The sequence below is a fragment of the Archocentrus centrarchus genome, chromosome 1 (genome assembly GCF_007364275.1).
Source record: "Archocentrus centrarchus isolate MPI-CPG fArcCen1 chromosome 1, fArcCen1, whole genome shotgun sequence".
In the NCBI taxonomy this organism is placed as follows: domain Eukaryota; kingdom Metazoa; phylum Chordata; class Actinopteri; order Cichliformes; family Cichlidae; genus Archocentrus; species Archocentrus centrarchus.
This window is the reverse complement of record NC_044346.1, coordinates 27390332-27404371: the sequence shown is the minus strand read 5'-3', so window position 1 is coordinate 27404371 and position 14040 is coordinate 27390332. Positions and strand designations below refer to the sequence as shown.

At 38.3% G+C, this 14040-nt stretch overlaps 1 protein-coding gene across 1 annotated transcript in view; it reads left to right on the top strand.

Annotated features, from left to right (window-relative positions):
* The window catches only part of helz (helicase with zinc finger), a 59357-nt gene that overhangs the window by 4979 nt on the left and 40338 nt on the right, over positions 1-14040 (top strand). Inside the window, exons 2-15 of the mRNA XM_030729405.1 lie at positions 1104-1349; positions 2179-2215; positions 2661-2785; positions 3967-4023; positions 4296-4344; positions 4600-4675; positions 5441-5639; positions 6347-6454; positions 6826-6967; positions 7867-8022; positions 8247-8517; positions 10149-10275; positions 10440-10652; positions 12223-12353. Of these exons, the coding sequence (XP_030585265.1) occupies positions 1122-1349; positions 2179-2215; positions 2661-2785; positions 3967-4023; positions 4296-4344; positions 4600-4675; positions 5441-5639; positions 6347-6454; positions 6826-6967; positions 7867-8022; positions 8247-8517; positions 10149-10275; positions 10440-10652; positions 12223-12353 (1919 nt within the window). The 5' untranslated portion in view covers positions 1104-1121. The remainder of the gene's footprint in view (positions 1-1103; positions 1350-2178; positions 2216-2660; positions 2786-3966; positions 4024-4295; positions 4345-4599; positions 4676-5440; positions 5640-6346; positions 6455-6825; positions 6968-7866; positions 8023-8246; positions 8518-10148; positions 10276-10439; positions 10653-12222; positions 12354-14040) is intronic.

Genomic DNA, 14040 nt, shown 5'->3' with positions numbered 1-14040 from the left:
GAATGCCTTCCCTGCTTTCAAGGTGCACCACTATGCTTTTCCCAGTGGCTCTCGCCCTGAATTTTTTTGTTCTGTGAATGCGAGTATGTGGACATAAATGCAAACATCTCACAGTGGTAGTTTGTGTCAGAGGGCCAAATTGAACGGAACAGTGTGTACCAGCTGTTTGAGGACAAATACCGTTACACTCCTAGTGCCAAAATATGCAAGTCTCATCAGTGCCCTTGATGATGTTTTATCTAAAACACTGTAAAAATAAAAATTACTGCCTACTAGAGATTTAGCATAAAGGTTATATTGACTTTTGCTTCAGTTTCTGTTGCATGCTTTTAAAACGCACTTCTTTTCTTCTGCATACTATCCAGCATGTCCTCTGTCTTGTCTCTGCAATGCCCCTTTATTCTGGATGATCAGTTATGCCCGTATGAGTCAGTTGACATCAGACAGCTGACTCCACTACTGACTTTACAGCTTGATCATAAAAAAGTATGTCTCTTATATTGCTTAAGATGTCTCACATGACTGCATCTTTCTCTGCTCTTTTTAAATGTATTTTAATTTACACTGTAAAAACAGGCAGAAGATGAGTTATGTTGGAAACTCCCCAAGGAGTCTTATCCTCTCTTTTTGTTGATTTATGACAAACCATCAGTCACATCAGAATTTGATTCTTGCATGCTGTCACTGTAAAATGACATTGTAATTAAAAAAAACTCTAATTTATGAATTAAAATGAACATAATCTAATAATGTATTTCTGTGTTGTCATTTCAGGACCCCCCCAAACACTCACTTATGTTGAAAATAACGATGTGCAATGATTTCAGCTATGTGCACAAGTCAATACAAATAAAATGAACTATCAAACAGGGAGTTGGTAGGAAGCAACAGACTCTTACCCAAATAGCTGAATTTAGTTACAGCCCTAGTTTTCAGTGGGAAATTAGGCAGTTAATTATTGGCTACTTTTTTGATGTGGTTTGACACTACTCAGGTTGACAGTTTCCAGTGGGTTGAAGTGAAGGACAGAAAAAAAATTCTTTTGTCCAGCCCTGATTATTGAAAATGTTCTTATTTTGTTAGTCTTTGTGTTTTATTTGTAGACGGTTTGTCCCTGAGTCATGGCGGACAGGAGAGCGGAGAAGTCATGTGAAGAAGCCAGTAGATCGTTAGCCAGGCGGGAGTACGAGGCGGCAGTCAACCATAGCACGGATGCCCTGGTGGTCCTTGCACCCCAACCCCCATCCTCCAGCACCCCTGTCCCGCTGAGCCCTCCATCCATTGCCACCACTGCCGGACCCCTCCGCAGCCGTGCCCTGCTCTACCGAATTGCTGCCTTCTTGCAGCTGGTGAGGACGGTGCCTGTTGTGGTTTTTTTATTGTTTGTTTGTTTTAAAGAACTACTTAAAATTCCAAAAATCACAAATATTGACACAGAACTCCAACAGTAATACTATGAAATATAATGATATAATAAGCACAGTATATTATGATATAATGTATAATACTCATATCTCTATATTAAATCATTAAGTTGAAATGAGGCAGCATGGGGTGTGGTGGTTAGCTGCTTCCTCACAGCAAGAGGGTCCTGGGTTCGAATCCACCACCTTGCTGGGGACGTTCTGTGTGGAGTTTGCATGTTCTTCCTGTGTCTGCATGGGTTCTCTCTGGGTACCCTGGTTTCCTCCCACAGTCTAAAGACATGCAGTCTGTGGGGTTAGGTTAACTGACGATTCTAAATTGCCCATAGGTGGGAATGTGAGTGCAAATGGTTGTCTTTCTGTGTTAGCCCTGCTATAGACTGGCAACCTTTCAAGGGTGTACCCTGCCTTTTGCCCTGTGGCAGCTGGGATAGACTCTAGCCCCACCGTGACCCTGAATTGAATAAGTAGAAGAAAATGGATGGAAGTTGAAATGACTCCAATTGATCATTGTGTTTTAAATCAATCATTGTAAATGGAAGAGAAGGTTAAAAATGAGAAAATATAACTTGTTTCTTCCAGGGTGCTGGTATGTTTTCTTTGCTGAACACTAAAATTAGACCTGTTGCTCAAGGCCTAAAGTTATGGAAACTGCTTTAGTCTTATAATGATAGTGTGAGGAACTATCACAAAGTATTCTCATTTGTAAAGGTCATAAGTTTTCTTTTTTTTTTTTTTTTCCTTCTACCAACAGAAAAACTATGATGAAGCAGATGAAGACTGCAAACATGGTGAGTGTTACTTTGCAGAGTCTGACCTATTAATTTTGAATCTACTTTCAGTGTCATAACAGAAGAAAACAAATGTTTAGGTCAGCAGTTAGCCTCGGTTTTTGGTTCAGATGATGCCTGGGGGGGGTCAAAGGTCCCAGTGCAGGCAAGTGACAGTTGCATTAGTGCAGTAAAACTGGTTAATTAGAGTACTGCTGTAGCTTCCTTCATAGAAAAGTTTATGCTGCAGTGTAGCCACTTTCAGCTTTTATAAAAAAACAAGCCCTATATTCATAAAATTTCATATTTTCATTGTTCATGAAAATCAAATCAATCCGTTTCACTCTTTTTTCTAGAGAACACTCAGGGAGACGTATTACATGCCTTACATCACAAAATATTTGACTGGCTGAACTGAATTAATTCTTTCCATGCCCACTCCCATTTTCTCTTCATCTTGTGATAGTCCTGGCAGAAGAAATTGCCAGGGGAGATGGTTCACTACAGGCGAACTTGCGCTCCATGCTGTTGGATGGCAGCCTGCAGGAGGTGGCCAGCATCCTCTCTAAAGCCTTGTATGGAGAGCCAATGGTATGATTAATGTGCAATCTATATATCATATCCAAAAGTACTGTCAGACTACACATTGGCAACTAGTAGCGCATTTAAAGAGTGTGGTGTCTGCCATTGCCAATGGTCTATTGGCAATTTTATAATCAAGTATCCTGCTCAGTCCAAAAAAAAGAAAATAGGGTACACTGTTGGTATGATTTTGAATGCATCTCTCAAAGCCCTAAAATTGCAGATTTTGGTTTCCACTAACCATTGTTACGTCATACATTGTGTAATTTGTTGACGACAAATTACACAGTGAACAGTACCATCCAAAGTTTGTACACACCTTCTATTTCAGTGGTTTTTCATTATTTAAAAACTTTTTGCATTGTCGATTAATACTAAAGTCATCCAAACTATGAGGAAACACATATGGAATTATCTAGCAAACAAAAAAGTGTTAAACCAGAACAGATTTTAGATTGTTCAAAGATGCATCAGATGACCTGGCCTCCACAATCACCTGATCTAAACCCAATTCATGTCCAGTTGAGATGGTTGGGGATGAGTTGGACCAAAGAGTGAAGGCAAAGCAGCCAACAAGTGCTCAGCACTGCTGGCTTTGTTTAACACTTTAAAGTTTACTGCATGATTCCTTATGTGTTCCTTCATAGTCTGGATGACTTCAGTATTAACTTACAATGTAGGGGGGGAAAAAGAAAACAATAAAAACATTGAATGCAAAGGTCTGTTTAAACTTTTGACTGCAATTGTATGTTAGCATTAGATTTTAAATTTAACAGTTTCATTCTTCAAAATCTGATGTAATTTAAATGTTACCTAATATTTTGGATGAATAATTTAATGGACACTTTGTTTCCTGAAATTCCACTGGGTAGGTCATCTTTGCAGAGTAGTGTTAAGCAGAAAATTAGTGCAGGCAGTTTATGCATGTTAAAAAAAAAAAGCCATAAATGAGTGATCCAAAAGGCTTGAAATTCTTGTGACTTTGTTGCATTCAGTGATACTGTGATATGTGACATGTTGCCAGTAAACTCCATACTACATTGCACATATTGTTCCACTGCTCTTTGGAGGTACAAATATGGAGAATTTTATAGTACCTACTATAATGGCGATGAAGGTCAGTTTTGTGTGTTGTTGTCCAATGACAATGCTACTATAAAATGTACTAATGTAGTTGTCTGTCTTAACAGAATGGCATTGTTGCAAAAGACCTGACCAGATTAAAAATGCTCTTCTCTGAAATAGAGGTATGTACCTCTGGTTCCTGATCCTCTTTCATTTATGCATTGTGGTGTTTGGTTTTACAGAGAATTTGTTAATGCTTGTACATGGAAATATTCAATGTTGGATTCAACTATGTGTGACGTTTGCATTCAAACATGCACCTCTCTTTGGGAATGCCTGGAAAAGTTCAGGGTTAAAATGCATGTGTGAAAAGATCTCAGGTTACTAATTAACATATTAGTAATAATCTGTGCAGCCATCTCCAAACACTTCATTCTGTTTCTGTCCCTGTCAGGCTGTAAAAGGAGAGATGGTACCCGAATACACAGATGACCAGGATGAAGGTAAGCAAATGTGTTCCATGACCTGATTGTCTGTCTCAGACAAATGGTGACTAAAAGGAAACATAAATGTCTCTTAATGGAAGACCAGCATGTTTTTAAAAAAGGACACATTTTAAATGCCAACCCACAACAGATAACACAACAATGTCCAGGAGTAGTAACAATCCCACTGCAGTTTCTCCTAAAATTGCATAGTCTAGTATTGTTTAAACAGTTCTCAGTCTTACATTGACCACTCTGCTTACATATTGACAGAGGTCCAAGATGGCTGGCAGTTCCGACCTCCTCCTAGAGGAGTCACGAGCAGTGAGGAGTACACTCTATGTAAAAGGTAATACAAATTGTCTAATTATTTGTAAAAGTGAAGAATGTGTTTTGCACTAAAGGATGCAAAGAAAAAGATGCCATGACTGCTGTTCTAGGTTATGTGACTAATGTGCATTTGATGTAAAGTGAGTAAATGGCTTTATGTTAGTTATGGAGGTGTTGCATCATGCAGAGATCTCTTCACACCGGAGGGGTCTTTATACAAACACCAGTATATCCTGGATTTTTAAGAAGCTCAATACTAACAATCATGTTTAACTTAGACATAGTTTATATGAAATTAACCAAATTTGAAATATTTCCTCTCCTCAGATTTAGCTTGTCCAATAAATGCTTTTTGAGCATACATATCATGAGTGATATAGTCTTAATGGCAAGCCTACACCACTCTGAAACACTTTATTTTTATCTACATCTGAGCATGGTGTCTCTTTTGATACCATGCTCACCTTTTGGTTGTGATTCCTTCTGTGTCAGCATAGTTTTCTATTATAGTCATTGGGAGGTACTGATTTATTTTCCATGGAATGACCCAACAGAAAGCTGCAAGTAGCAACAGTTTTTTTTTTTTTTTTTAATTTATTTTTTTTTTATTTTATTATTATTTTTAATTCTATACCTTTTTGAACAACCAACATCACAGTACCCAGCAAAAAAGCATAGTAAAGCAAAAGGAAAACTGTTTAGTATTCTGAACCATTTTATGAAGTAACATTTGCTAACTACTTGTTTTGGAGCTACTTGAGCATACTTTTTCATTTTCCTTTAGGTACTTGGAGCAGGGTCTGTGCCGGTACGGGGCCCAGTGTACATCAGCTCACTCGCAGGAGGAGCTTATGGAGTGGCAGAAGCGCTATGCTTCACGCCTCATCCGCCTCAAACAGCAACAGGAGAGCAAACACTTCACCGAAAACTACATGGAGACCTTAATAGAGAAGTGGATGAACTCACTTTCTCCAGAGAAAGTAGTAAGTGACTTTGTGGTTCATTCAAGCTCAAAAGTGGTACAGGGAGTAGAAAATGAAAATACTGTGCCAAAGTAAAGGTGTTCACTGCCATTTAGAGCTATACTTTCTGCTTTGTGATCTTTATTAAAAGCCTCTACAAAATGTTGTAAACCCACAACTAAATAAATCTCTCAAATCTGCTGCACAGTGCCTACATGGTCCCTTTATTTAGTCCTGTTGGACATTAACACAGCTGTACAAATAGAGATCCCCCTTTTTTATTTAATTTTTTTTCTTTGTTTGTTTTTTTGCTTATCAATTATGATTTATAATGGAAAACACTGAAATACTTGGCTGGAACAAGCTGGCTTCACCTCCACTACATTAAAGATTTTTAACAATAACAATGCATTTTCTTTAAACTTGCATGGCTCTGTTAGGTATGCATTGGAATGGAAAAGAGTGGGGAAAAATGTTTTCTTTAGGGGTGTCAGTGGTGGGCCCATATTCACAAGCCTTTAATATTATGTAGCTCTCTATATCTAGCTCTTAACTGATGCCTACTTATAGTCAGTGATATATATTTTTAATGTTTGTGTTCATTTATATTTGATGCTTGAGTGAACTTGGCTTCCAAAAGTATTTGATAAAATTTGACTTTTAAATTATTTATGAATAAATTAGCAGTGATAGTATCTAACAAAGCACTGGTATTTTATTTCTTCTAGCTAAGTGACTGTTTAGAAGGAGTGAATGTAGAGACCAGCTCCAGCCTCTCTGTCACCGTCACCACCAAAAAATCCTCCCACTCCTGGATCTTTTCCTTGTTGTGCAAGGTAGGATGAAGCATTGAATGTTGTGTCGAACCAGATTATTTATCAGTGTGGAGGCAGAAAAATGAGGGCTGTCTATGGTGATTTGAGTGGCCCAACAATGTTAAATTGTTAACTTGTCTTATCTACATAAATACACTTTCAGCTCAGTCTTGACAGTCTGTCCACCATTAACACTTCCACTGGTTACTCTTTTACACTCACCTCTTTTTCACTGCATTTTACAGGGGGGGGGGGGGGGGGGGGGGAGTTCACATTACATTATTGCAGTTATCCCAATAGTCATAGCCTGTGCTACTTGGGTACTCAGCATGTCAACCATCTATTAATTTTATGAATGTTCTGATTATCTTCTTATTGCTCTGTTTTATTAGCCACCTAGAAAATTGTACCGCATTGCTCTGCTCTACGATGCCCACCGACCACACTTCTTCATCACGGGCGTGTCAGCTGGGGAGCGGCTTCAGGCCGTTCCCAAAAGCTGCCAAGAGTGGACTCCAGGAGAGGAGACGGCAGGTGTGGCATAAATCTTTCCATATGTCATGGCCAGATATAAGATTTTCAGGGGGTTCTTATTTTTAAATATATTTTTCCTGCTTCGTCACTTATAAATCCTTCACTGCCTTTATTGTAGAGCTACCACAAATTTTTCACATTATTTTGAACTAATTATTTGACCTTCTTGGAACTGACGAGCGTAACCACTGAGAAGTCCAAAATTTTCATTTTTTACTTTGTCTCTTAAAATTTCTTAACTATTAACATACTATTACTCCAGCTATTAACATGCAAAAACAGATGTCTATTCATTTTTACCTTGAATATGTCAAACTGTGTGTGTTCTTTGAAGTATTGTGGTTTAGTAGTAATGTAGATGGATAAATACTCACTCATAGCATGTTCATAAATTATTAAACTTTGGATTTATAAACTGCACTAGGTTTACAAGAAACTGTTAATTGATGAGAACCCACACAGCATTATCGCCACTGGCTAAAGATGGAAAAGTTGCCAGCAACACTAAGGGGGCAAATTTCAATAGTGCATTGTTTATTTGCAGTTTGTGTGAAAAACTGTTCAGTAAAATACATTTTTAGCGAAGCTAAGATAACAAACATTGGAAAAATGTCTGGTTGTTGTTTTTGCGTCATTTCGTGGCTGTTCTTATGCGCAGCCTGGATTCTCTGTCTGAGTTGTCGGCTAACTTTTAGCATGTTGTGTTGTGGTGGCGGCCGACAGCGACTTTGGCCTCCAAGTTTTATTTTTTGCATTGGTAGTAATTTAAAACCCACGGTGTTTTGTGCTTTTATATATAAAATTTAATTTTGATTGTTTTTGAAGTGGCAGTTCTTTCTTTTTGAGCACAGTGGAATACGAGATCAAATGTACTTATGAAAAGTTTGCTGTTCTGACAGTGGCAGCAGACAACGGCCTGGACCACTGTGTCTACAAGGTTGCAGTTGGCTTCAGCACAGAGATCTTTGGTACCTTTCGACAGACTATTGTTTTTGACTTCGGCTCAGAACCTGTGCTGATGCAGCGGATCATGGTGGATGCTGCCTCTATTGAAGGTATGATTAAAACAGTGATGTTATATAGAGGTCTTTAAAAAGGCAGGGGATGTTAAAAAGTCGGTTACCCCCCTCATTAGGTTGTATACGTATATGGAATATAGTTTTAAGAGTGTTGTAAGAAAATACTTGGATAAAAATGTCCAGATTAAAAAAAAAAAAAAAGTTGAATAAGCATTTGCAGAAATTTGCTTTCACCCATACTCATGTTCTTTGCTCCCTAGATTTAGAGCACCTGATGGCAGCCAGACAGCAGCTCTTGATGACTGCAAAACGATGGGACTCATCCTGTAAGACCATTGTTGAATTCAGTCCCAATGAGACGATGGCTGAACTGGAGCGCAGCCTCCTTTCACGCTATCAGATACCTCTGTCGGCTGACCAGCTCTTCACCCAGTCAGTCCTTGACAAGACTCTGACCAAAGACAACTACCAGGCTCGACTGCACGACCTGCTCTACATAGAAGAGATTGCACAATATAAAGAAGTTAGCAAGTGAGTGCATACACATCGAAGGTTTCTTAATCCTACTGCACAGTACAAATAAGTAGAAGTGTTTATATAGTACATGTTTTTGAGATTTGTGAGTAAAATGTGAACATAAAACGTGATAGGAAATAAACTATTATTTTTTACACATAAATGATATCAAATGCACAACAATATTTAAAACGTATATAAATGTCAACACCTATTATGCCATATTACATACTAATGTTTTTTATATATAAAATTATGATGCACTAATATGCATTCACATACATAAATGCACTCTGCGTATCTAGGGGAAAAAAATGGAAATACATATGCTACATAGCTTAACACTCTTGCTATAAAATGTCAACCCACCACAAGGTGTCAGACTTAACCTTTACTGCAAGTTTGCTTTATGCATGTGTGTGTGTGGGGCGGTTCTCACACACAGCCTCACTAAAAGTGCCAGGGCCATTTAATAACGTGTATCTATGTGAGGGCTTTGAGGCTGCTGACAAGAGACTGTTTGTTTGTTTGTTTTTTGTTTGTTTGTTTTTGTTCTGGTCTGTTTTGTTTTAATATTCTATACCTGCTGCTCTGCTGGTTTAACTAATCATGCTGCTGATAACTTGTATCACAGTAACGGCTTAAACCCTCATTTAGTGAAACAAGTATAGTAGAGTGTCCCTAGCTCTTTAAATGTCATGTCGTGTGTGCTGAGTTTCATTACTCTGTCATTTGACTTAGTTAGAAAATGAATAATGGGTGTGTATCTGTTATTACTGCTTATTTTAATCGAAACCATTTCCAAAGTGCATGTGAATAATCTCTTTTAAGTCATCTGTCTTCTGCCAGGTTCTAATGCTTGGCTGATTTAGTTTCAGCTAGAGTCATTTACATCAGCCCCTTGAAGGCAATCTATAACCTGAAAACCAGTTTTGCTACAGTAACTTAACGGTACTAAACTATGTATTTTTTGCATTGTGAGAGAGGCACGTGGAGCAAGTAGAACCTAGAGTTTTTGTCAAAAAGTTTCCCTTTTTGAGTATTCAGCGAAAAAGCTGATGCAAAACTGTAATAATAACCTCTAAGACTCCCTTTCATTGTGTAACATCAGTGGTTTGCTAATACAGCATGTGTCAGTCATCCATCACGAGTTCATCACCCAATATTACTCATTATTTCATCATTTCATAGAGTCACTCGTAAACAATCTAGAACTGAACTGGTATTCCCCCCCCCAAGACCTTGAACTTCACTAAACATGTACATCGATACATTTTGTGCCAGTGGATGTTTTTCTTAAGAACCATCTTAGTTTTTGTTTTGTTTTGTTTTTTAAAGTTCTTTGCTGACATTGATGTATATTTAATTGGCCTTGCACTTTGATGTTTATAAGGCTTTGACAAAACTTTATAATTATCTATATGAATGCATAGCAAAATGGTGAAGTGAGAGAAAACAAAGCATTTCCACAATTAAAATGTCTGCTCTAGAAGAGAAATTCACCTGTGCCTATGTCAGAGTAATGGCATGTTTATTGATAATATAGCTCAGTGTGAGTTCTGTCATTTTTTTTTTTTTTTTTTTTTTTAATTGACTAATGAGTTCAGAACAAAAGACTGCAACCCATGTCTATGTTTGTCTCCCAGGTTTAACATCAAGGTGAACCTGCAGCTGGTCACTAGCTTTATGCTGACTGGCATTTCTGTTGGAGCAAAGTATGCTCAGAATGGACAGCTCTTTGCACGCTTCAAACTCAATGAAACACTTTCTGAGGCAAGTGGACTGACTAAAATTGCAACTGTCATACACAGATTTCAACATTGGTTTTTGTCTTTGGGTTTTGCTCTTGGGGTTTTAGCTATTACTTAGTGGCACTGTATACCAAGAACAACTGTGAGCCAGGTATCCTAAACTGTGATTTCTCTCTTAAACATCAGGACACACTAGCTGGGCGGCTAGTAATGACCAAGGTAAATTCAGTTCTGCTGCTGCCTTTGGGCCGTGAAGGGGTCAACAGCCAGCCGCCACCTGGGGTTAAAGAGCGTGTTTATGAGGCTGTGATTGAGGAGAAGACTAAGGATTACATCTTCCTAAGGATCTGCAAGGACTGCTGTGACGAGTTGGGGCTACAGCCTGACAGAGAACTACAGGTATGCTGCACCATGCCTAATGCGCTTAGGCAGGTGGCATCACCTATATTAAATAAGACTTGATAAATAGATTTGGTAAGGACTGGTAAATATGCTCTCTTTTGAAGCATTTTTCCCATGCAACCTAGGAGCACCACATTTTCCATGTGGATTTTATAACCTTGGAAAACTTGAATGAAAGGTTCACTACTTAATTAGGGCTTTCTCAAATGGTTACAGAGGTTTCCAGGAAAAATGTATGTGTGTGTGTTGTGCATCTGTGTGAGCACTGCATTGTTTTATACACCCCCACCCCCACCCCCAATAAGACTACCCTCACCAGCCTGGGCTTGTTATTTTGCTTGTTCCCCTCCAGCTTGAATGTCGACAGGGGAAACAAGGCACTGTGTTAATGGTTATCAAAACAACCCTCATTCTATCACTGTGGGAGCATAATCTTTTCCTTCTGCGTATGCTTCCCCTGCCTGCTTATGTGCTGCAATTTCATTTTCCTATCTCCTCTGTTTGTTGTTATTCCACACAGCCTTCGAGCTCTTGAATGTCTTAGACTTTCTGTAGTCTTGTATTCATTTATTTCACTCTTAAGCCCCCCCCCCCCCTTCGTATTTTCTTTTTTTCCTTTACATTTTCCTCTTTTCTGCTTTAATTTTTTTTTAACTTTAAAGCATGCAGTGCCGTTGGGATAAATCTGTTAGAAGCTCTTCCTGCCTGGGAAAAAAAACATCTTATTGATTGCATACTTCTGGTGTAAGATGAGGGATTAAATAAAGTGTGCGCGGCCTTGGTGACTGTTCAGCAAGACATTGAGATAAAACTGGACAGATGTAAAACATTTAACTTTAAAGTGTGGCACAGTGTAACAGAGATTTTGGTGGGGATGTTTCAGGTGTTACTTTCTTGGTTCTCTTGGTGACGAACACTGTCCACACTCCTATGCTACCACCACCAAGAAAGATGCAGTTACATAATTTTACATCAACCTAATTTTCTCCAAATGCTTCTTGGGGATTTTTATAATTTGTTGTAGATGTGTTTTGATTTGTCATTTTAAAAAATGGATATATAGTGCAGTACATGCAAGTATTTGTCTTTTCAGACTGCAAATAAAACAGTCTTGTTCACTCATGTGTTTCTGCAGGTGAATGTCTTCCAAGGTCTAGTAGGTTTTGAGAGCGTTAAGAGAATGAGTTGCTGCAAGTTTTAGTGTAATCTTAGTTTTGAAGAGACAAGAATATCCAGCTCCATAGCAGCTGCAAAGATTGTGGTCTTGATTTGTTTGTTTGGATAGTCATTTAATTTGAGGGCTTGTGTGTGTATTACTATTTCAGATCTTTTCACACTTTGCAATGTGGTGCACTGCAGTATTGCATGAAGTATATTATTTTTAAAAGATGTTAATTCATATCCTGAAATAATCATGACCACAAGTTCTAAAACAGAATTATGCTGTCAAGGATGCAAACAAATCACTTAATGTTGTTTTTATTTTAATTTTGAATGATTTTCTGGCACTATAGATGGATACAGACAATTGTGTAGATTAACAAGCTCTCTGTGTTGTCTCTGCCAGGTGGAGCTCCAGTTCCAGCTGAACAGACTGCCACTCTGTGAGATGCACTATGCCTTGGATCGCATCAGAGATAATACCATCCTTTTCCCTGATGTTAGCCTTGTACCCACTATCCCCTGGAGCCCCAACAGGTGTGTATTCCACTATGTACACAATGTCACACACATAAGAACATGCTCGATGCATTCATTTTTACAAGGCATTGATTGTTTTTACAGTAAAATTAAATCAGTGGTAACTTTGTGACACACAAGTTAGATATAAATAAATGGCATCAAAGGAAATTTTACTTTGGACACATGGCAGACTGTTTTATGCTGTTTTTATATTGCAGATAAGACTGGCAGATATTTGATTTAGTAAAGACTACTTTTACTTTTAAAGTTGTATTAAAAGTGAGGGGAAATGTTTGCCTGCAGCTTTTACATTTACATGTGACTAATCCTAAACACATTTATCATACATAAACTCCTTTAATACCTGCACATCCTAATAGTTTGACAAATACTCTCACAGAGGGGACACCACATCAAATCAGTAGTTAAATGAAGATCCCTCATTCGTTAGCCATTTGGAAATACTCACAGCTTCCTAAGCTTTAGATTTCTCTGGTGACAGGTGAGGGAAGTGAGGCAGTAATCTTTATTGACAAGAGCAAAAGTCAAATATAATCCCTGTGGTTGTCATAGCTGCTGCTTTATCCAGGCTCCATAATAGGATTCATGTGGATTTTTGTTTTAATTGGAATTTGGATAAACGTGGGTTTCTGATTAAAAAAGGACCAAGAGGTGAATTTGGCTTTAGTTTGAAAGCAGACTTTCTTTATGGTGGATGTTTGGGTTTTAACATCAGCTCGATGTTGCAAAAATTTGTGAAAGCTTTGGAATTACCAGGATATTTGCATTGATTACTCAAAAATGTGGCCTCGTCTTCATCTGAATCATATTACAAACAATCACAGTCTGACTAAACTAATAACAAGGAAACTCACAAAATACTTTATAATCCAGCCTGGAAATCTCTAGTAATGACTTTACTTAACACTACTTGCAGCCAGGCATTCCAGTTAATGAGCTCAGATTGGAAGTGTGGGTTGAAGAGTTGTCCCTCCTTATTAATAAAGTCATCATACAAATTCTGATGAAGTCTGCTCTGCTCAACAAGGTTTGTTGACATAAACCATGCCTGCAACAAAAACTTTAATAGAACCTTTCATAGAGTGACCTGATCTAACTATTCAGCCAAGATATCCCAGGTACAAGAAATGTCTAATGGAGGTTGCTTAAGTTGTTTAATTTAACAGGCTTTTTAAAACATATGCATTGCAGTTCTCCAGGTACTCTGGCTTCCTCCCACAGTCCAGAAACATGCATATAGTTAGGTTAATTGGTGACTCTGAATTGACTGTAGGTGTGAAAGTCAGCAAGAATGGTTGGCTGTCTCTGTGTGTGTTAGCCCCACAACAGATCAGGGTCCAGGGTGTACTCTGTCTCTCAACCTGTGACAGCTGGGATAGTCTCCAGCCCCCTCGGGACTCTGAATTCGATAATCGGAAAAAGATGGAAGGATGGATACTTTGTGTTTTAAATATGAAACCATGTTTCGTATACATCATTATAATCATGGAAATGGGCGCTGAGGTGAAATCTGTGGACACCGATCAAATGCTGAGGCATCCAATCTGATGTGATCGATCGGATGCCTCAAATGCTGAGAAGTGATTATAAAACTGTTAAACATCAGTGAACAACCATATTGCATAAACCTCTCCACGATGCACTCCAGTACTCAAGATGATGATGATAGCAGACCAGAGTT